The sequence below is a fragment of the Eptesicus fuscus genome, chromosome 8, assembly GCF_027574615.1.
Source record: "Eptesicus fuscus isolate TK198812 chromosome 8, DD_ASM_mEF_20220401, whole genome shotgun sequence".
Lineage (NCBI taxonomy): Eukaryota > Metazoa > Chordata > Mammalia > Chiroptera > Vespertilionidae > Eptesicus > Eptesicus fuscus.
Window position 1 is genome coordinate 63,521,877 of NC_072480.1, and position 22,934 is coordinate 63,544,810.

At 45.2% G+C, this 22,934-nt stretch overlaps 1 protein-coding gene across 3 annotated transcripts in view; it reads left to right on the plus strand.

Moving 5' to 3' along the window:
- Positions 1 to 22,934, plus strand: part of FARP1 (FERM, ARH/RhoGEF and pleckstrin domain protein 1) — a 291,962-nt gene that overhangs the window by 216,085 nt on the left and 52,943 nt on the right. For all 3 annotated transcript variants that reach the window (XM_054719893.1, XM_054719892.1, XM_054719894.1), the window contains exons 7-13: positions 6,110 to 6,224; positions 7,131 to 7,278; positions 9,762 to 9,857; positions 11,336 to 11,499; positions 12,233 to 12,301; positions 14,344 to 14,419; positions 15,545 to 15,797. In XM_054719893.1, the coding sequence (XP_054575868.1) occupies positions 6,110 to 6,224; positions 7,131 to 7,278; positions 9,762 to 9,857; positions 11,336 to 11,499; positions 12,233 to 12,301; positions 14,344 to 14,419; positions 15,545 to 15,797 (921 nt within the window). The remainder of the gene's footprint in view (positions 1 to 6,109; positions 6,225 to 7,130; positions 7,279 to 9,761; positions 9,858 to 11,335; positions 11,500 to 12,232; positions 12,302 to 14,343; positions 14,420 to 15,544; positions 15,798 to 22,934) is intronic.

The window sequence follows — 22,934 nt, forward strand, 5'->3', positions numbered from 1 at the left end:
AGTGCAATTGTCGACATCTCAGTTGTCTCAAAGGAGAAGCTTAGAGGGACAGGGGCCAAATAGACTAAACTTGTTCTGTCCTTTATCATCAACTGTGGCACGATAGCTGAACAACATAAAACTGTCAAAGATTTCACTTGTATTCTGCTCTTTAGTACAGAACACATGAGGCTGGACTGGATCTAGTGATACTTTTTTAAAAATCCACACTGGAGCCCTAGCCATTTTGGCTTAGTGGATAGAGCATCAGCCTGTGGACTGAAAGGTCCCAGGTTCAATTCCGGTCAAGGACACATGCCCAAGTTGTGGGCTCGATCCCCAATAGGGGGTGTGTAGAAGGCAGCCGATCAATGATTCTCTCTCATCATTGATGTTCCTCTCTCTCCCTCTCCCTTCCTCTCTGAAATCAATAAAAATATGTTTTAAAAAAAAATAATAAAAATAAATCGCACTAGAGGTAATTTTTTTCCATTGATTTTTACTGTGGAAAGGAGGTTGGGGGAGGAGAGAAAGAGAGAGAGAGAGAGAAAGAGAAAGAAAGAGAGAGGGAGGGAGGGAGGGAGGAAGAAGCATTGACTGGGGCTGGGGATGGAACCACAATCAAAGTATGTGCCTTTGGGAATTGAACCCACAACCTTTTGGTCCACAGGTCAACATTCTAACCACTGAGCCAAACTGACCAGGGCTTGAAATGCAATATTTTAACTTTCTTAACCTAGACAAAGGACAAATTAGATTGTGCTCATCCTGAGACTTACTGACAGCCCACCTGAGCATTTTTTTCCTCTTGGCCAAGGCCATACTTGAATGGGATATACACTTGGTGTTTTGGGAAGGTAACTATGTACGTATATAGACGAAGGCCAACATACATAAACACTAGTATAAAAAAAGATTGTGCTAGCATTTTAAAATTTCCATTGTATACAAAGTAGTCCCATTTAATCAGCCCCATCCCATTTGATAGCTGCCCAGTTAATAAGACTTCTAAAGGTTTGTAGAAAATACCATTCGTAGTAGTCAACAAATTACTTTAGTCCAGTGGTCGGCAAACTGTGGTTCGCGAGCCACATGCGGCTCTTTGGCCCCTTGAGATTTTAGCAAAGGCCAGCTTAGGAGGACCCTAATTAAGTTAATAACAATGTACCTACCTATATAGTTTAAGTTTAAAAAAATTGACTCTCAAAAGAAATTTCAATCGTTGTACTGTTGATATTTGCATCTGTTGACTAATGAGTTTGCCGACCACTGTCTTAGTCTAATATGATGAGGTGTTATTATAGACCACGCTTACCTTTCTTTCTTTTGGTATATGGGCATTATTGAATATCTACCAGACTTAGCAGAGAGATGTTTTCTTAGCAATTTGAAAAACCGGTGTAAGAAAGAACAACAACAGAAATAGGTATCCTTTATTAAACCTCCCTATGTTCCAGCACTATATAGTATCTCATTTCATTCTCACAACAACTCTGTGAGGTCAGTGCTATTATTATCTCCATTTTTACAAATGAGGAAGTTTTGGCTCAGAAAGTAACATAGCTCTTGCCTTTTGTGTTTGGTCTTCCCTCTTTATATGGTAGTGGAGAGAGGAGGGTTTGAATCAGGCAGACCTGATTTCTGTTAGTTGATTGATGACCCTGGCATGTTACTAAACTTCACCCCGCCCCCAACCTCTTATTTCCACCTCTTCTTTCTTTCTTTCTTTTTTTTTAAAAATGTATTTTATTGATTTCAGAGAGGAAGGGAGAGGGAGAGAGAGATAGAAACATCAATGATGAGAGAGAATCATTGATTGGCTGCCTCCTGCACTCCCCCTATTGGGGATCGAACCTGCAACCTGGGCATGTGCACTTGACTGGAATCGAACCTGGGACCCTTCAGTCCGCAGGCTGACGCTCTATCCACTGAGCCAAACTAGTTAGGGCTCCACCTCTTATTTCTTTTGGAACATGAAAATAATAAAACTTTTTCATAAGGCTGTGAAAATTAAATGCTAGCATAAATGCCCAATACATGTTAGGTGTTGGGTAAACATACTCTCTTTCTTTACCTCGCTCACCTGTAGCCTCCCTTTCCAAACAATGGAACATTTTTAAGTGAAGCTTCCTTATTGGAATAGTAACTTTATGAAATGTTTTATGACCCTGGGCTTTTATTATTCCTGATGCCATTTAGTCTTGTGCCTGCTTGTTCCTCTTATGTTTCTTTCTTTGTAAAGTCAGTCAGCACAGTAAATCTCACTCGCACAGATGGGAAGTGGAGGTTCACCAGCACTCAGGAAACCAACAAGAGGCTCAGAACTCCCCGAGAACCTTGATTTCTCCAGAGAAAATGAGATAGATTAAAAAATATGCCTGCTATTTGCATACTGTTTATTCACTAATGAGGCACACAATATTTTTATAATCTTATATTTTTAAAGTCCCATTTCTGCATTTTTAACCATCCCATGCACTCAGTCATAAAAGGAGAAATTTCACAATACTCTGTGACTAGTATGTCGATTAAAATTATTGATGATAGCTCTACCGACGTGGCTCAGTGGTTGAGTATCGACCTATGAACCAGGAGGTCACAGTTCAATTCCCAGTCAGGGCACATGCCCAGGTTGCAGGCTCGATCCCCAGTGTGGGACATGTAGGAGGCAGCTGATCAATGATTCTCCCTCATCATTGCTATTTCTCTCCCTCTCCCTCTCCCTCTCCCTCTCCTTCTCCCTCTCCCTCTCCCTCTCTCTTCTCTCTCCCTCCCTCTCCCTCTCTCTTCTCTCTCCCTCCCTCCCTCCCTCCCTCCCTCTCTCCCTCCTTCTCTCCCTCTCCCTTCTTCTCTGAAGTCAATAAAAATATATATTTTTAAAAAATTATTTTTGATTATTTACATTATCTGTAAGGTACAAGGGGTTAACTCATCTCTCTTTTTCAAAAGCTACATTAATGCTGATGGAACAATGATCTTGAGTGAGCTGTATGTTCATCTCGGATGTATCTATATACACAATCTGAATTTTGTTAAAAATTTTCCTCTTTTATTTGAACTCATGGAGTTTTCTTTCAGACAGTCTATACTTTTTCATTTGTCACTGGCCTTATATAGCCCCTTAATATTTCTAACTTTTAATTTTCTTTCATTTATTATGAATCAGTTAAGTAAGACAAGCTGATGAAGAGCCAATCACTAGATAGCCCCGATGCTACTATTCCACCGGGGTGGTTTGGAGGCTGCATTTCAGGTTGGGTGTCTCCACGCTGAAGATTCCACATGGCAGATGGGTTGTCCGGGCACATCCTCAGGAGATTTCACGTAGTAAATCCCAGGTTTGGGGTTGTTCTTGCTGTCCCTACTTTTTACCATGACTAGACTGCTATGGAATTTAGAATATGTGTAAGCAAATATGATACCTTGGCATAAAAATACTAAATCATTTCTTGAATATTTGTCAGCTCTTAAACACTCCACGTATAAGGAGGAGCTTATTTCCATATTTCAGAGAAGGGCACACTGAGGAGAAAATGAATTTCTTAGTCCTATATTGCCATTGCATTTTAGGCAGGCAGGGAAAGGCAAAGGGATTTCAAAAACAAAAACAAAAGACAATTAGGTGCATTGATCCTGTTGCCAAAGGAAAAACTGGAATTCTTAATTCTTTTATTACATTGAATTAGGGAAAGGAGTGTGTTATAAAATCCATATGCATTAAGAAGCCCAAACTTAAAGCTCACAAGAAATTGGGATTCAGGCGAGTCCCCCACATGCAGTCAGTCTGCATTATTCTACACGCAGTCTGTATGTGCAAATTCACCTACCCTATAAAAGTTATTTTTAACCCCCAAATCAATACTTGTGGTGCTTTCGTGGTCACTGCAGACACATACAAGATGGTGGAAAACGGGAGTCGTCCCACACACCCATTCCAGGCTGAGGTCGGAAAAGGCAGCGCTCTGCCTCCCTGTCTCAGCTCCCATACCATAAATAGGGTGCCTCCAGCGGTCTGTTTGGTGCCACACTTTCTCATTTTTGTGCTTCTTGTTGGTGATTCCCCTGTTACGATGGCCCCCAAGTGCCGTGTTGAATTGCTGCCTCGTGCTCCTCAGTGCAGGAAGGCTGAGATGTGCCTTCTGGAGAACATACGTGTGTCCGCTGAGCTTTGCTCAGGCATGAGTGACAGTGCTGTTGGCCGCAAGGTCCATGCTAATGAATTGAAAATGTCTATAAAATAGGATGACTTTCAACAGAAACACACCAAACAAAATCAGCCAAAATGTCATTTTTTTCCCCAAGAGTCTCATAGGCTGCTAACCCTGTATCTCTTCTGGGAGCAATGGTTAGTATTTGCTAATTCAGTGTTCATGGGGTCTTCATAGCACATAACTGCTGTAAGAATGAGAATGAACTGTACTTTCCTGAGGCCAAATAGAAGGAATTGCAGAAAAGTTAGTGCCACCATCATCAAGGCAGCCGGCGAGGATGGCAGTGTGGCCAGAGAGGTCCCCCCACTTTTTTTTTTTTTTTTTTTAATATATTTTATTCATTTTTTACAGAGAGTAAGAGAGAGGGATAGAGAGTTAGAAACATCGATCAGCTGCCTCTTGCACACCCCCTACTGGGGATGTGCCCGCAACCAAGGTACATGCCCTTGACCAGAATCGAACCTGGGACCCTTGAGTCCGCAGGCCGACGCTCTGTCCACTGAGCCAAACTGGTTTTGGCGAGGTCCCCCCACTTCTGCGCTGTGTTCTGTGAGGGAGGGTGGCAACTTTACCCAGGGAGGGAGACGTAGTCTAGGAAAGGCATTTAGGAAATCGTGTTATTGATCTGTCATCGCAGCAGGAAGTGAGCGATTGATTCTCCCAGGGGATGCCTGGTGAGCTGGCACTGTTTTATGCAGAGCAAATGTTCCCAGAGGGTGAGGTTTATGGCAACATCCTGCAGGAGTCCTGGAGGGGCCCTGGCTAAAGTATGACAAGCTGCTTCACATGATGAAGAGGACGATAGGTTTCATAGCAACAGTTCACTTGCTCTTACTCGGAACAGCTGGGCACTGGTCATTACGCTGCTGCTTCTTAAGCTTGTGACAGAGCACATGAAACAAAGCAAAGGGCAGGCTGTCCCAGACGTGTTAAACTGTATAGATGGAGTGGAGCTGTTGTTAAGGTACAATTATTATTATAGAGCTCTATCCTATTACAGCAATCCAGATTACAGCAATCTGAGGACTCTGTTGAGGTTACATGAGAGAAAGACGCATCCTGTTTCTTGTAGATAAAAAATGTATAGGCTTTTATAGTCTGACCAATCATTTCTTTTTTGTTTTTTAAATATATTGTTATTTATTTCAGAGAGGAAGGTATAGGGAGAGAAAGAGAGAGAGAAACATCAATGATGAGAGAGAATCATTGATTGGCTGCCTCCTGCACGCCCCACACTGGGGATTGAGCCCACAACCTGTTCATGTGCCCTGACCAGGAATCAAACCGTCACCTCCTGGTTCATAGGTCGACGCTCAACCACTGAGCCATGCTGGCCGGGCTGACCAATCATTTCTGATAAGGGGACTACAAGAAATTTAGCAAGCAGTTATCTTTTAAAAAACCCAAATTAGGTTCCATACCTTTATACCTATTTACAATAGTCTTTTCTCTACATAATAAAATGTTTGGGGTTCTTACTAATCATGGTTATATATAAGACTTTCAAAAGTTGATTTTGTCAAGTTCTGAAATTTGGGAGCTTCTTTAGAAGTCATGGGTCATAAACTCCATGCCTCAACTTACTGCCTAGAAGAGAAGGAACCTCTAGTTGTGTGGGGAGGAAAGAAACAAACCCCAGGAAACATGGATGGCTAAGGATGGATAATTCTGAAGTTTTCTTTCCAGCTATTAGAGATGAGAAAGAGTGGAAACCATCTTTCTATGTTGGAGCAGTTGTAAACTATGTCCTCACGTCCACATTTCTGACATCTAGCCCTTAGGGTACCCACCAGCTTGGATCGCCTGGCTGTTGTTGGCTAGCTTCTGATGTGCTAGCTGGAGAATATTCCACTGGGAATAGATCAAATTGTGGAGTATTAATCATATGGGCTGGGTTTTCTTTCTCTGTCTCTTTGTAGCCGAGATTGGGGATTTTGATGAAGCATCGGACAGAGAACACTTAGCAAAAAATAAGTACATACCTCAGCAAGACGCACTAGAAGACAAAATTGTGGAATTTCACCATAACCACATGTAAGTCTATTCGTTGTTTTACGTTTCCGTTTACCTGTTTCTCTCCATCCTTCCCACATACATGGGAAGAAATATGCAAAGGGTGAGCGAGAAGAACCCAGAGGCTCATGGGATTGCTATGACTCACCCAGGAGTCTCTGAAATGCAGGTTACCCACTCAAAAGCAGCGCTCCGGGACTCCTGGCTTTTTTTTACTGTGAGACCAGAGTAACGCTGGAATTTTAGGACAATCCATGCTTTGGAATAAAAGGGAGCGCATACGGCCAATTAATAGGAGATTGGAATAAAAGGGAGCGTATACGGCCAATTAATAGGAGATTGGAATAAAAGGGAGCGTATACGGCCAATTAATAGGAGATTGGGAAAGTGACATGGTATTCTAGGGACAAAGTGAGAATATTGTGAAAATCTAGAACCTTTGTACCATCTCCACGTCGGTTTTTTTGTTTGGATCAGTAAAACATTTTCAAAGGCGTCTCTGTGCCTTTTGTTTGTGTTGTTGTTGTTTCAAGGAGGGCGCTTGAGTGCTGATGATAATATGAGAGAATGGTGCCTTGAACTTTGTTTGCAAGTTAAGGTCTATTGTGAGTGACTAAAAACTTGTTTTAACACGATGGTGTTTTGCTTTTATGTGACCTTAAAGGGAACTCTTTGAGATTCAAAAAAATTGGCCCAAGCTTGAGATAGACTTTTGGAGTTTCGTGTTACACAAGCAATAGCGCTTTTGTTCTAGCTGCTGGACTTTGGGTTATAATGAATGGGAGGTTGGGTGTCATCTGATCGGGTAGCCCCATTGTTTGTGATGAAATGCCTTTTTATTTCCCAAGAGAAGCTCCTTAATCTCAAATTAATAGACACAGGGAATTCAAATCTCCTGGCCTTTCTCTGTAATTTTTGTTTTGTCAGTGGACAAACACCCGCAGAATCGGATTTCCAGCTCCTGGAGATTGCCCGGAAGCTGGAGATGTACGGGATCCGGTTGCACCCGGCGAAGGACAGGGAAGGTACCAAGATCAACCTGGCTGTTGCGAACACAGGAATTCTAGTGTTTCAGGTAAGAGCGTTTAGAACACACTCAGTTCCCTTGGTGATGAGAGATAAGGGTTGGACCTTCCTCTTTGGTTCCATGCTGGGTGGTCCATGCTAAGACCTCTGATAGTTATGTTTAGGCGAACAGGGGAAAACTAACCTCATCTCGGGGCTTCTGCTTCTTTCCAGCCACTCAGCTTCCAGGTCCCATTTCACGTGCCCGTGCTCTGGCGGGGGAATTTACCGTTACAGATTTGTTTGCATTTGCTCACTTTGTAGGATCACAGAAATCTCTATCTCTCTGTGGACCTGTGCTTGGAACATGTGTAATGGGATCAAGACTTTAGACTCCACAATAACCTTTTGCACACTTGCACATGATAGTCATGTGATCCTTTTTTTTTTTTTTTTTGGAAACCTAATTTGGGTTTTGCATAAGCTTTTTTCTGATTTCAGATTTACCTAACTCGAAAAGTGTAGTATCTACTTGTAAGCTAGAGCAGTTTCATAAGTTTGTGAAAGCCAAATCTGTACTGCAGTAATTTTGCAGCAAAACGCATACCTCCCTTGGGTGGATCCTACCTGTGTTTTCCTAAGGACATACGATTCTCTGCCCTCTGAGGTGTGCGCTCTCCTGATCACACTGCTAATGTACTGTTTTATTGATTGATGCTTCTCTTTCTGTTAAAAGCTTTATTGACATAATTCTTTTTAAAAAATATATTTTATTTATATTTTACAGAGAGGAAGGGATAGGGATAGAGAGTTAGAAACATCAGTGAGAGAGAAACATTGATCAGCTGCCTCCTGCACACCCCCCTACTGGGGCTGTGCCCGCAACCAAAGTACATGCCCTTGACCGGAATCGAACCTGGGACCCTTTAGTCCGTAGGCCGACGCTCTATCCGCTGAGCCAAACCAGTTAGGGCTACTGACATAATTCTTGACATGCAACAAAATGCACATCTCTAAAGAGTGCCCTTTGATAAGTTCTTCTATATGTATATCCTGTGAATCCACCAATGAAATCAAGACAACAAACATATTCACCAAACTCCCCGCCCCCATTTTCTCAAGGCTTTTCTTTTAAACACACATATCTGTGCTTTGATTTCACAAGGGGGGGGGGGGGGGGTCAAGAAAGTATCTGCCTTTCTCATGAAATAGGGTCAGATGTCACCCAGTTTTGAAGGTGTAAATGGGTGCATGACCTACAACTTTTTTGAGCTCTGCCAGGTTTGGTTACATTTCCCCCTTCACATTTTACCCAAATAGCCTACGGTTCTCTGCTCCTCTATCAGATGTTTCTGATGGATCCTAAGGACCACAGACCTGTGTCCTGAGAAAGGAGGTCGGGTGGGATTCCCATGGGATCATAGGGAGTGACGTGTTGAGAGCAGTGTGGCGCGTGAGGAGGTGATTCCTCCTCACAGTTTGGACCTGCAGGAATAACCTAGGAGTACCTGATGAGGAAAACGACAATAAACTAAGTATAGTTTTCAGTACCACCATTAATTTCAAAATTAAAACCCGTAAACATTTCTAAAAGTTAGGAGGGGAGGAAAGAAGTGCCTCACAATTGTATTAATTAGCTTTGATTGTGTTTGATGCAATCTAAATATTGAGACTTACTTGGTAATTTAATCATGTTCAAAGACTGTATCTTGGAATTAATCTGCTTGTCGGTACCTAATTGCTCCATTCTTAACCACCTTAAATAAATGGCCCTGGTGTTCAGATGGAGGAATTCTATTTCCAATTGAGATGACAGGACAGATGGGAGCTGGTGTCTGGCAACTGCCCCCCGTTTCTCCACCGCGCCCCACATGGCTGTATCAAAGATGAGGGTGTGTGAGTCCTTCCCGGAGACCGCTCTGGAAGGCGGGGCCTCCCCTCCCAGGTCCTGGTTGTGCTGTTGGAAGCCTGTGGTCACAGGAGCCAGGCCAGGTGGACAAAGGGGTGATTGTTGACCTGCAGTGTTGCGTCTGTGGATGTGAACAACTGCTGGCTAACACCCGTGCTCGGGAATCTCACTCTGCCACATTCACGGTGTGATTTTGGCCAAATTAAAATAATACTGTGCTGCAGCTTCCACATCTATGAAAAGAAAAGAAAGCCACCTCATTGGGTTTTGTGTAAGGTTTGATATGATCTGTCAAGTCCTCAGGCCAGTGCCCGGCACGCTGTAAGTAATGATTGCTAATTATGGTGGTGGTTGTCATGGTTTTTATTTTTATTTATCTTTCTTTTTATCATCCCCGTGGCCAGCCTCTTTCCTCCCTGGAGGCAGACTTAGTTGGAATGCCAGCTCATGTAATTAGTGAGAAATCACGATCCAGGAACCGGCATCACCCCACAGCTGCACTTCTGTGACTTCTCCAGTGAAATGCTTTCTTCCCGAGCCATCCAGCATCAGCCCCCCCGGAAGTCCCCCATAACCAATGCAACCAACTCTCGTGTTGCCTATTATGCATTTCCTGGCTCACTGGCTGACACCTTTCTTCGCAGGGCTTCACGAAGATCAATGCCTTCAACTGGGCAAAGGTGCGGAAGCTGAGCTTCAAGAGGAAGCGCTTTCTCATCAAGCTCCGCCCAGATGCGAATGTAAGTGGCTCCCAGGAAAGAGGGGGAGACCCTCTGACCCTTGGGATGGAGGGGACCAAGTGAGGGCACAGGCTGAAACTGCCCGACAGCCACTCCGGTGTCCGAGTGTCCGTACAGAGAGATGCATTCACATACTTGGTCATGCCACAGCTGTCACTGTCAGGAGACAGAAGGTAAGGGAGAGCTAGCACAGATGTGGAGAGGGTCCCTACCTGTGCGCACACCAGCAGCCCCTCCTGACAACCCGAGGTCTGCCGTGGCTGTGTCTCCAGCCTCTGGCCCCCCGAGACACTCTCCGCATTCTGCCGTGTCCCCGGGACATCCCTGCCCACACAGCAGCAGCCCCCCACCTCTTGGGGCCCTGCTGTTGTCCCAAACCTCAGACAGTGTGTTCTCAGGAGCTAACCAGGCCCACGTCCCACAGACCCCGCAGATGCCGCGTACACCGGGGCTGGGTCAGAGAGGGAGAACCAGCGTCTTCATCTGCCGGAAATGGCGCTGGAGGAGATGGATGATAGACCTCTGATGTCCCCAGCTGGTACTCGGAGTGCTTTTTCCCATGGAAAAGAGATTATAAATGGGTGGTGAGGCCTACAGTTCAGCTACAGTATGGATTAAATAGGCTTTTATGGCCTGACCTCGGAAGCAGACACCCATTTATAAGTCGTTTTCCATGGGAAAATGCGTTTTGAGTTCCATAAGGCCGATTTACCCATGAAAAATGACAGCACAACTCGTTTGTAAGTTGGGACTGCACTGCCCAGAACTGTGAGATCCCCCCCGAGTAGTTGGAACTGCTGGGAACGTTAGGGACTGGGGTAACTTTTGTTTATATAATACGGCCACTTGAATTGGGAGCATTCCGTCTGGGAATAGAAAATTGCCATATCCCCTTTCCAGAATCAAAGGACGTGCATTTTTCAGCCTTGAGCGATACGTTTCTGCTCCAGAAAAAAAAAACTGTTCATTTCCTCTATGGTCCCTGGGGCCACCTGGAGGCTCGAGCCATATGCTTTTGGGTAGAGAAGAGACTTAAGACCAAGGTTGAACGTTGGCATGAATCATGAGGGGGAAAACAAACCAAAAAAAAATTTGCTTAAGTTATTTTATGGAGGCAAAACAGGAATCTCAGTGCTTGGATTTTTTTTTTTTTTTTTAAAGAAGGAAATGTAAGCCAAGTACACACACTTTATTTATGAATTTTGTCAAAAGAAATGTTATGATTTTTGCTGAGTACCCCTGGTTTCTGTTAGTTTCTCCAAGGAATTCTGTGGGGAAGAAAATGGTTGAATGGTAACTATATTTTATCATTAGGAGCAGCTATATTTTACTAAATATGTGAATTTATGGTCATGCTATAATAAAATATACAGCTGAAATTTTATTGGACTCATTTGTTTTCCTTCCCTTCTCTCATTTTTCAACCCAATGTCTGTGGGGAATGGAAAAAAACCAAAGTGGTATTTTTCTCTTTTCAGAGCTCGTACCAGGACACCTTGGAATTCCTAATGGCCAGCCGGGATTTTTGCAAGTCCTTCTGGAAAATCTGTGTTGAACATCATGCGTTTTTTAGACTTTTTGAAGAGCCCAAACCAAAGCCAAAGCCTGTTCTTTTTAGTCGAGGGTCATCATTTCGGTTCAGGTAAGGATTCGGCTTCAGGCCTCTCCGCTGGTCACGCGAACATTTCCTCCCAAGACGTTCCTTGTGCCATTGCCTTTCGCAGCCGCTGTGCCATTCAGCGAGGAGACAAGGTCAAGTCAGTCGCTGAGAGCCAGTGGGGGGTTTGCTCGGTCATCCCAGCAGGACCCTTGGCAGACCCTCGCTGTGTTCTGTTTGAACGTCCGGCGCGAGGCAGTCTACCTGGCCACAGTAAACTCTGAGTGGGCCTCTGATTCAGAAAGTCCTTCCTTTCTCTGTAGAAGCAAGTGTCTTGTTAACATTTGACGCAGCTTCATAGGACGCTGCCTAGACTTGCTCATCATCGGGTCACTTTTTCACTCTTGCTTTCAACACTTCCAATGCCCACTGCACGTCAAGTACTCTGCTAGCCATTGGGGACATATGGAGGACAAAATTACCCCTGCCTTTACAGAGCATACAGACTCGGGATGCTCGCCTAATAACCAAACATAGAATCAAGTGGTTTAATTCATGGAACCTTTTTTTTTTTTTTTAATTTAAAGGGAAATATCAAGAGGCAGAATAGACACAAAAACACGGTTTTCCTTAGTCTGCTTTCACTGCTGTCTAGCTGAGAAAGCCCACATGTCTCCCGTTGTGGGAGGAGGGGAGGAAGGATGGTGGAGTGGTGTGTTGTGTGCTTCAATGAAAACGCCTTGCTGTCTTCCCTCTCCTCCCGTGGTCTGCATTTTAGCGGTCGGACTCAGAAGCAGGTTCTCGACTATGTTAAAGAAGGCGGACATAAGAAAGTGCAGTTTGAAAGGTAAGAGGAGCTTCCGTGCTGCTTCGATACCAGAGGAGTCAAGTCCTTCTCTCCAGGTAACAGTGCAATTGCCGCTAGATGTCCCTGCACCCCGGCGACCTGAGTTAGAGAATGGCTGCTTCACGGTCGCCTCGGCCAGTGTGGTGTTAGGCAGGCTCCTGGGAGGGCCCAGGCTGCTTCCTCCAGGGGAAGAAGAGGGGAAGAGAACGGACTGAGAGGACCAGGGAGGAAGACGAGGGAGAAGCCAGCAGAGGGTAGGGAGGGAAGAGGAACAGGAAATTATGGTGAGTCCTTAAATATTTGGAGGGTTGAATTGAAAGTATTTTTATGAACTTTTGCATTAAGTCAAGTTTGGAGGAGAAGAAATAGGATTTATTATTGCTGTCGTTAGCCAGTGTTTATTGCTCTTATGATGTCCCGGGCCATGTTCCAAGGTCTTCATATATATTTACTCATAGTCTTCATACCCATGCTGTGAGGTCCATGCTATCTTAGTCCTTATTTAAAGGTGGAGACACTACAGCTCAAAGAGGTTGAGTGAGTAGCCCCGGTCTCTGAGCTGGCCCCGGAGCCCTGGAGCTGCTCTGCCTCCCAGGGAGGGAGACGCAGAGAACCCAGAGGGACTAAGACCCAAGGGTCAAGGTGTGAGTGATGGTGCTCCCAGGACTGTTCATTACATGCTTTTTCCATTTTAATACATTTAAAAATTACAATAAAGTACACAGAATACGGCAAACACCCATATTCTTACTACTTAGAATTAACATTTTAACATACCTGTTTCTGGAGTCCTTTTTCTTCTTTTACCTGTAGCTATTGTTACAGATGTTACAGATGTGCCTTTCTTACCAACAACCTTCTTATTTCCCTTCTCCCCTCCCCAGGGCAACACCTGGCTAATTCATGTCACTTCTGTTACACATCTGTGTGCATCCAAAAAGAATATATAGAATAGCTCTGGAGTGTGCTTTTTTTTTTTTTTTTTGTATAAGTGGTATCACACTGTGCAAATTCTGCATCTTTTTAAACACTTCCCTGATTTGAGATCTTTTTACATGTTTTCTGGTTGTGAGGGTATTGCCTTTTATTTACTTGATTCCCTGTTGGTAAACATTCGGGTTGTCTGGTGTTTTGCTTTTGCTGAAGCAAACCTACTGTGATCATCTTTGTGTATTTCTCCTGGTGCAGGTCTGGGCCGTTTCTCCCTCCTCGTACCCAGAAATGTAATGTTGAGTGGGTTATGTGCATGCTCACCTTGAAGGGACAAGCCCCATACTTTCCTTGGACAATCCGCCATTCATCTTTCGAGGGTCATAGAAGAAGTGGTCCAGTTGTTCCTCTGATTCAGAATTAATTTGGATTATTTTGAAGGAAAGCTGGATGCACATTGGAATTTCACGTTTCTATGTTTATATAGTTTCACGCATTTGAGTACCCGAAAGTTCCTAATGCTTGTTCACTGGGGAGGAAGGGATGGACAGAAGAAGGAAGGGAACAGATGAGGAGAGGCGTTAGTGGCATTAGAGCCAATTCCCTCTACTGTTGAGTCTGTAATTCACTCTCAGGGCCGGTCTTCTCCTCTGAATTTAACACTGTGGAAGGGTTAGCTAATGAGTAGTAATTGTTTCTGTTATAGAACTGATCTAGGAAACCATTACCCCAAAAGCACGAATTGATTTCGTATTGTGAGACCATAGCTTGCAATTCAGAGCCTATGCCCCCCACCCCCCTTCCCAGTGACTTTTCCCATAACTACAGTTAGAGCCCCATTGCTAGGGCCCCAACCGTCTGTACCCCTCAAATGGGAGCAGGGGATGGCTGAGAACTTTCCCAAGGTTTATGTAATCGTGGGAACGTACAAGAGTTAATGGGAAAGGAGACTGGGCCTGCGTCCAGGGGGGCATTTATACCAACTACTTTGGGTGCCTTCATTTGTGAGGAAGTGCCTAACGCTGTTATTTTTCATTAAGAAAAACATACACACACACACACAAAAAAAACAACCTCACCTAACTTGAGCTGTCTTATGTGTTTTCTCCAAGGAAACACAGCAAGATTCACTCCATCCGAAGCCTTGCTATGCAGCCCCCGGAGCCGAATTCGGAAGTGCCAAAACAAGTCAGTACGGGTGGTCGACGGTTAGAGCTCTGCTTTCACAGGCTTCCCCGGCCGGGGTCTGTTTCGTAGCCTGCTTTCGAGTTCCACATCCTTCACCTGAGAGGGTGGCTCCTAGAGGAGAGGCCAGCTGTGTGCCCTGACCTGGGGGACACAGGCTCCGTGCACTGTGCACCCCAGGCTGGGCTCCGTGGCTGGAGCGTGCTTTTCAGCTGACTCCCCCCTCCCACCCCTGCTCTTGCCACGAGATGCTCGCTCTGTTGGCCTGAACCCACGAAGGGTGGAGGCTTCCACGGAGTCAGTAGAGCAGAGCCCACCCTCCAGCCGACGGGGACGCTTGTGTGAAGGGACGGGGACGCTTGTGTGAAGGGACGGGTGTAGGTGCCCTTTGGTGCCAAGGTCACAACCTTTCGCTGGCACTGGACCGGGCGGGGCGGTGAGATCCCAGGGCTCGAGTTTCAGGGCAGTGACCCCAGTTGGCAGCAGGAGACATTACCGCTCTTGCTCTGAGGGCGGTGAGAGCTCATTGTCCCTGGAGCTGGTCTCTGGGTGGATTTTCAGGGTTTTCTCTACAGGAGAATAAGAACTTTGTTGGGAAAGAACACGAAGGAGATTTCATTGTGTGATCCACAGAGAGCCCTCGACCTGCTCATTCTAGTCTTAGGAGTACAAACAAAGACGCTTTTTGTCATTTGTCTGAAATCCGTGTCAGCTCCCTCCTGGGGTCCACGAAGGGTTTCCTTCCTGTCCCGGATCTCACTTCTCGAGACACCCCTATGGCCTGGGGGGCTCCTTTTCCCACAGGTAATTTGGGACTGGGGAGTCCCAGAGAGCAGAGACGCTGCCCACCTCGTGCTGCTGGGCACCCCGCGTTGTCAGCTCCCACACTCGGAAAGAACTTCCTGGATGCTGACAAAGGCACGCAGGTGTGCCCGCTGCTTGTCAGACCTCTGTCCTAACACCCTGGAGGCGGCCTTTATTGGGCGATACTTGCGGGCTGCTCAAAGCTTATGGAGATACAATTAAGCAAGGACTGAATCTCTTTCTCCCCAGCTCTGGTGTAACCGTCTGCCTTTTCTCTTCCATCCCCTCACCCTTATCCTCTCCCCCCGACACCCCCCTCCCCAGGCTCAGCAGAGGGCCAGCCTCACTCCTGGTGAAGGTGCCGAATCCCCAGGTGGCCAGAGCTGCCAGCAAGCAAAGGAACGGAAAGTTTCCGCCGACGAGTGCGGGCCGCGCCAAAGCCCCGCTCTGCAGAGGAGCCCAGCGGGTAACAAGCGGGCCGATGGCGCCGTGGAGGCGGCGGCGGCGGAGGAAGAGGAGGAGGTCGCTAAGGATAGGACCCAGCAGAGTAAACCTCAGCCCCCGCAGCCAAGCACAGGTCCAGCATCCAGGGCTGCCAGAGGCAGCAGCACTTCTATTCCTTTCATTGACTGCAGTGATGTAGATAGCGAATACGATCTGCTCAGGGAACAAACGTCCCAGTCACGGTCCCAAACAAATGACAATTATGAGGGTGATTTGACCAGTGGTGTTTATCTGCTCTCTGGGGACGAGAGGCGCGTAGAAGCTAGGGGCAGGGCTTCCCCTCACTCGGTGAAGTCCTCCCGGCCTCCTTCCAGAGAATTCCTGGATGACGATTCAGCAGACATAACCTTTGATGTGAGTGGGAGCCCCAGACTCCCAAGGCATAGCTCCCTGATAGATGAGATGTTCAGGGGCTGCAGCGGCCGCAGTCCCCTGGCCACGCCATTGTCTCCCAGCAGCAGAAGTTCAAGTCCAAATCTGAGTTGGGACAGGACTGGGTCTCAAGGCTATGTTTCCGAAAACGGGCATGGCCCTGGAGAGGGAAGTATGGGAGAAGATGCTCCGCCGAGCCAGGGTCCTCGTCATGAAAACTGTTCCCCCGTCTCACAGAGGCCATACTTACGCAACCTTCCCAGTAGATATAACAAGTCAGAGACAAACCCACTCATCCTGAGCCAGGTGGCATCCATCCCAGAGGCCCTGGACAGGCTTGACGGCCATGGGAAGGGAGAGCCGGCCAGCCTGGCTGGTTCAGAAGGTAGAATGCTGGCTAATGGGACACCTCTCCTGGGTCCCGCCTCCAAGGTCCCCGTGGTGCAGCCGGGGTGTGCCAGTGGCGTGGCAGACCACCTGGCACCCCTGCAGGTGACGGAGGGCTCCACCAGCAGTGGGACTGAATCCAGCGATTCAGACTCGGAATCGGTGGGCCCTTGGAGCCAGCCCCTGGTGTTTGGTAACGCCGCGGCGCTGAGCTCCCCTTCCATGCGGAGAAGTAAGAAGTCCGTGGGTGGCCTGCATTTGAGCGAGGAGCAAGAGGAGGATGAGTGAGGAGACCAGAAGGCACGCGTTTTTAAGCGTTGTGAGCCGGGGAGTCATGAGGCCAAGGGTTTCATGCAGACCGTCTGTTCTAGTGACTCGTTAATTCGTGATCAACATTGGTTCGAGGAAGTTCTGGACAGGCACATGCTTGGATAGGGCACCCCTGACTTCTAAAATCTTTCAGAAAGACAAAACTTCACACCGTGGCTTGCTTTCCCAAAAAGGCGAACAAGATCAATAGCAGGTCATAATGACAAGTAACCAGGAGCTTGTCGATCTTTCTGGTTGAAGGCTAGAAAGAAATACTCCGTAGGAAGCTGATCGCGCATATGGTGTGTGGTGTTTATGTGGACATTTTCTGTATATGTTTGATTTTGTGTGCAGATCATCCTTCTGTTTTCGGAGTGTCCTCGAGATCCAGAAAGGTGTTGGTTTTTACTCCCCCCCCCTCCCTTCTTTAAAAGGAGGGCTGCTTTTCGGTGCCTCCCAAAGTCAGGAATTGACAAAACTCGAGGCCAAATGTAAGTCGATTGTTAGTTGAGATGAAGTGTTGGTGAAATCTTAGTCAAGAGTAATGAATATTTTAATGGGAAGAATTTGGAGTTATTTGTTCTTTCTAGACTTCATATAAAATGATATAAAGGTTGTCAAATCCTCAGAAACTATCATTTACATGGGGTTGTTGTTTTGATTTGGATTTGCGTTGGTGGGTCAAATAGTTATGTTTTAAGAAGCTGTAACTCTGGCCGTCGGAATCTCTTGGTGAAACATAGAAATGCTGTTGAGTGACGATGCAGGGGAAAGTGAAGCCTTGCAATGGGCACTTGTCGCCAGGCGGTGAGCAAACGGGATGCCTGCCTTTGCCGTGTGCACAACACAGAGAAGGAGCGTTTCCCAGTATCGTTGTCCTTGGTTTTGATGCCGTTGGTTCTTACACACGTTCTGAACTATTCACTCTTGTGAATAGTGAGTGTCTTGGGAAGTGACTCCTGATGTTTCCCTGTGAGAAGTCTGATTTCTTTTTAAATCTTGCCCGTCCCCCTAAGCCAGTGCCTTTTGCTAGCATACCTGCATTTTAGATAGGAGAGCCTGGTTTTAACTTGCATTATTTCTCAGCCTTAGCTGCATATTTTAAAATTAGTGATGCCTGGGCCCTGACCCTAGACATTTTTATTTCATTGGTCTGGAGGGCCACTTGAGCCCCCAGATGGTTCTCCTAGGTAGCCAAGGGTCACTTTTCAGCCAGTTACAATTGCCTTCTAGAATCTAGTTTAAAAGATGAGCTGAATTTTGAGCTTGCTTGCAGAGTAAGAAGAGTATCACAAATGAATTTTTTTTTTTAAATGCCTGTTCTTTAGTACTTTTCAGTCTTTGGTATTTTTCTATAAAAATGAATTGTAGAATCAAATTTTTAGATCCTAAGTAACTACAGAATTATTGAAGAGAGTTTTAGAATGCTAAGTCCCTGATGTGCCACCATGCCAGTGGCCTTGCTAAACTCATTATGTGACTCTCACAGAGAAGAGGCTGAGCCTGTTTGGGAAACTGAGTAGAATTTGGCAGCAGCATACCACCAGTAGAAGGATTGCCTGACTTTGCGGTTCACAGTGATTATCTGTCCACCTGAATGTCAAGAAGCTGGTTTTAAGGATTCTGAGAACTTAATTCATTCGTATACAAACTTTTGTTTTAACCTCCGAATCATTTGATTCAGTGCATGATTGATGAATCAAATTGATTATTGGATAGTTTGAAAGATGTTCATTGAAGTAGTCTTTTTATGTCTTACTTTAGCTTTATATACCTAACAGAGTCACGGAATTTTAAAACTGGAAGGGACCTTAGAGATCACCTAGGGCAGACCTTCATTTTCTGGATGAGAAACCTTGTTCTGACCAAGTTAGGAGACTTCACCTGGTCATACAGCTAGTGAGTGACAAAGCTAGAACCCTGTTCCTAGACTTCAGCTTTTTACTTTAAGTGACCGCTTCATGCAGTAGGACCTCTGTGAGTCAATATTTTTAATTTTTGAGAATCTCGTATGGATTAATAAATAAAGTCATATAGAGACCAGGAATCATGTAGACTTAGGCAATTATAGTTCGTACTAGGTAGGAAGGACTACTGCTTTTTATATCATGGGATTTTTGCAGTTATGACATGTTTTTGCATATTCTGTTTTAGACTTAGAAAAAGATGTCAATTTACTGTATAAAAATCTAATCAAATGTGAGTTACACAGGGTCACATTTGCAATCCTGTCGTTTATTTGTGAATGTGATTTGTTCAAATGAGTTTTCTCTTTACCTCTAATTACACAGCAGTCTGATAATGAAATGTGAATGAGTAATAATATTAACTTACCCAGCCTGTGATGTTAATCATCAAATGTAAACCTCCAAGGCAAAACAGGCTCCAATAATTTGTCTTGCTTTTTCCTAAAGAAGTGAGTTTAAAAGCAGCTGATCAACAGTGGAATACTCAGTTCTATACTGAATGGATTGTCCACTTTCGGGGCTGTTCGTAGAATTTTCCTTGTGTTGGTTTGGTACCAGCCAAGCAACTCAATTCCGGCCTCTTGGCCAGTATTTATGAAAGCAACAATCCTGGTGTGATTAATGGTGCTTAAAAGGGAGGGAGTGTAGTTTGTTCAAAAGCCACATACCCTGAAGTGCTGGGAATATTCACTAATTGCCTCTGGAGGAGCTGGCCCTGCACGAATTGATTCCAAGCATTGGTGGGAGAGTAAACGTCGTCATTCTTTGAGCCTGATAGAGCCAGTTTGTAGAGGTGACGTGGTTTCTCACTGTGCATAGATCGAGGAAAGCCAACTGCCTCCACCATCTCACCTTCCATGCCCTGACCTTTTCGCAACTCTTTCCCTGGCCTCTGGAATCTCACTGTGTGGCTTACGGAGGTGTGCACAGGCATAAAGTTGAAGTAAGAGTCGGGGAAGATCAGAGAGGGGCTTGAGTGTGAAGAATAGACAACAGATTAGAAGCCTGTGGATTCTTTCAGATTTCCAGAGGGTTTTCCAAGACAACATATAGTGAAGAGGTCTCCTGAATCAGCAGGGAACCCAGGTCTTCACATAAGGGCTACTCTATGAAATGATATCGTTAAGACCTTGACTGGGAGACAAACCATTGGTAGAAACAGAAATCCCCAAGCCACTCAGGCCTACTCCAGGGCCTCCTTGTATAAATATCTTCGGTTAGATAGTATTTCAAAGTATGTAAATTGTAGACCCTTTTGTGGTTGGTTTTGTTGCTGCTTGTTCAGGGCCAAATAAAAATGCAAGAAATCATCTTAGCATGGAGAAATGCATTTAATGAGTTCCAGAATTTAAAATGACTTGCTCCAGCTCCTTTTAACAGTCATCTGTATTCCATTGCCGATATTTTATTAGACAGGCATTTAATTAAAGGAAGTCTGTGGGCCAGATTCTTCCCCACATATGTGATTCATATTTGGGAATTTCTCACAGATTTATCTCACCAAATTGTGCCATGTGGCCTGCACTTAAAATGTGAATAACTCCAATTTTATTCTCAAGAACTTCTTTGAAGATTCAAGCCACACAATGCTAAAAATAGCTAGGCCTGCAAAACTAAAATACAGCATGAGTCTCATGAAATTTCCACCCAGTGTACAAAATCCAAGCTGTCCTCAACTGAGTCAGACACTCAACTTGCATTATTAGCCCTGGATTCATTTTGATTGAGGCTGCCAAGCAGTTTCTGAAAGAAGAAAAAGATTAAAATAGTAAACTGTCCTTTTAACTTGTATTTAAAACGTTGGGAATGCACATATCTATAACATCAGTGTTCACATGCTTTTAATCAACTTTTTCCCACTTAACATGTTATTCCATATTTCAACACAGATTGGGTTTGGTGCAGTTGTAGCCATTAGTGAGTAATTGGGCTACCGGTAGGCCCACCCTTAAATTAAGAAATCTGGGGCCCCCTTCATCGTTAGGTTTATTTTGAGCTGATTTGCTTCTATCTCCATCACCCTTCTCTGCCTAGGCCCTTATTCTTGTTAGCCAGGATTTACGAGATCTCAGAGTTGCCTTCCCAGGAAAGGCTCTTAGATCTTCTCTGTTGTGTATAAACATCCCTCTTCTGACAGTGTTGAGCTCAGTTACCCTAAGGCTGGCCTACTTCTAGTTGAGTCTGTTTTAATTTCTGCAGATTTTACAAATCAAACTGAAAAAAGAGTCATTCTGTGCAATAGAGCAAGTCTCCTTGAACCTGAAAGAGGTGGACATGATAAAGTAATCCATTGCAGGTAGCTCTCTGATGGGGTTGACATTCAGCCACGTTAGCCAAATCCATAAGATCCGATGGCAGGAAGGTACTGGTGAGTGGCCTTCTACCAGCAGTAAGTGATTAAGGAACTTGACTCTGGCGACATTAAAGAATTTACTGGTGCTGTGTTTTCCTTGTTAGTTTAATCCCATCTGTTTCTGTTTAGTTGAGTGAAACTTAATACAGGAAAACAGGGTCTCTAGTGTACATGTGTGCATACCTCTAACACTGGTTGCTGGTATTTAAAACATAGCCATGACTTTTAGATCAAAATAAGCATGCCATTTAATATAGTAGTTTTCTTGTTATTAAAAAAATAATAATAGTGAAAGCAAAAAATATATATGTGCATGATGATTTGGCCTAGTGTTGCAGGCATCAAAGCTCCAAAGTGGCCTGGTTGCCACCTGTTTAGATGCACACTAAAAAAGAGCTACTTAGTGTTTTCTTGGGTTGTAACCTAGAGATTTTCAAGTATTTCCCCTGTGAAGAAAAGTTGCACATGCTGATTTGTATACCCTGTAAATATTGGGGAGGAGGTGGGTAGAGTCTTTTTTTCTTTTGAAAAAATGTTCTTCATAAAACAGCATTTAGCTGCAAAAATCATGGAAGAAACTTACAGCACAAGTAACATTTTTTTTCTTTTCTAGTGAGAGCAAGTAGACACCCTGGTGGAAGCTAGGGAAGAATGAGGAAATCTTTCCCTGAAAGCTTTACAGATTGAATAGCTTCTGATTTGTTCAGATCATCTCACTGTGAATTGACTGAATGACGCAGATCCGCAGCTTAGTCTAGAAACTGCCTTCAGGATCTTCTTGGCCTCTGGCATCTATATATATAAAAGCCTAAGTGACCGGAACGCCAGAATGACTGGAACGCCCGGTCGCTATGACGTGCACTGACCACCAGGGGGCAGATGCTCAATGCAGGAGCTTCCCCCTGGTGGTCAGTGTGCTCCCACAGCCAACCTCCCATGGCCGGCCAACCTTCCCTGGTCCCTCCCTGCAGCCAGCCAATCTCCTGTGGTCCCTCCCCCCATCCGGCAGGCCTCAGTCGGCAGCCGGAAGGCCCCAATTGGCCCTGATTGCTGGCCAGGCCTATGGACCCCACCCGTGCACAAATTTTGTGCACCAGGCCTCTAGTTTGGTTATAACTTGCAGTGGAAGGTAGCTCGTTTGTGTCTTCATGTGGGTTCCAGATCAGGTTACTCTGATATGTCTTGGGGTGGTTTTATATTAGAAAGCAGAGAGGATTAAAAATCAGCTGTTGACATGGGATATCTGCAAGGCTGATGCTTTCATGCAATCATGGAAGTGGTACTGGAAGATACTTGAGCTTGCTCCTGGGCCAGGTGCAACGATTTCAGAATATTGAAGAGTAGAAATCACTGCGAAATGCAGCACAAACCAAGGGCACTAAGGAAGGAAGGAAAAATGTGTGTGTGTGTGTGTGTGTGTGTGTGTGTGTGTGTAGCAAAAAACATGAATTGGAGGTGGAGGTGATCCTGGGGTATGTGGACACCATGCTCCTGCTTTATTATAAATTTGGGTTCTTAACTGGCTCTCAACCAGGACACAGTGGAAGGGCCATTTTGGAGCCTGCGATGGTGTGGAGATAGGCCTGTCATTACTCATGGATGGGCTTTCTGGCTCATGAAACTGGGCCAACAACTGCTCTTTCCTGGGCCTCAAAGTTCCTTTGTAAGAATTAAATCATGTGTCAACTCTGCCTGCAGTGGAATGTAGAAAGACCAAAGATGATAGGTTTTCCTTAGTCAAGAACACGCATCTGCTGCTCTCTCTCCATGCACCTAAATGACGGATGGGTTCCATCCCTTACGCTCACCCCCTTTCTGCCTG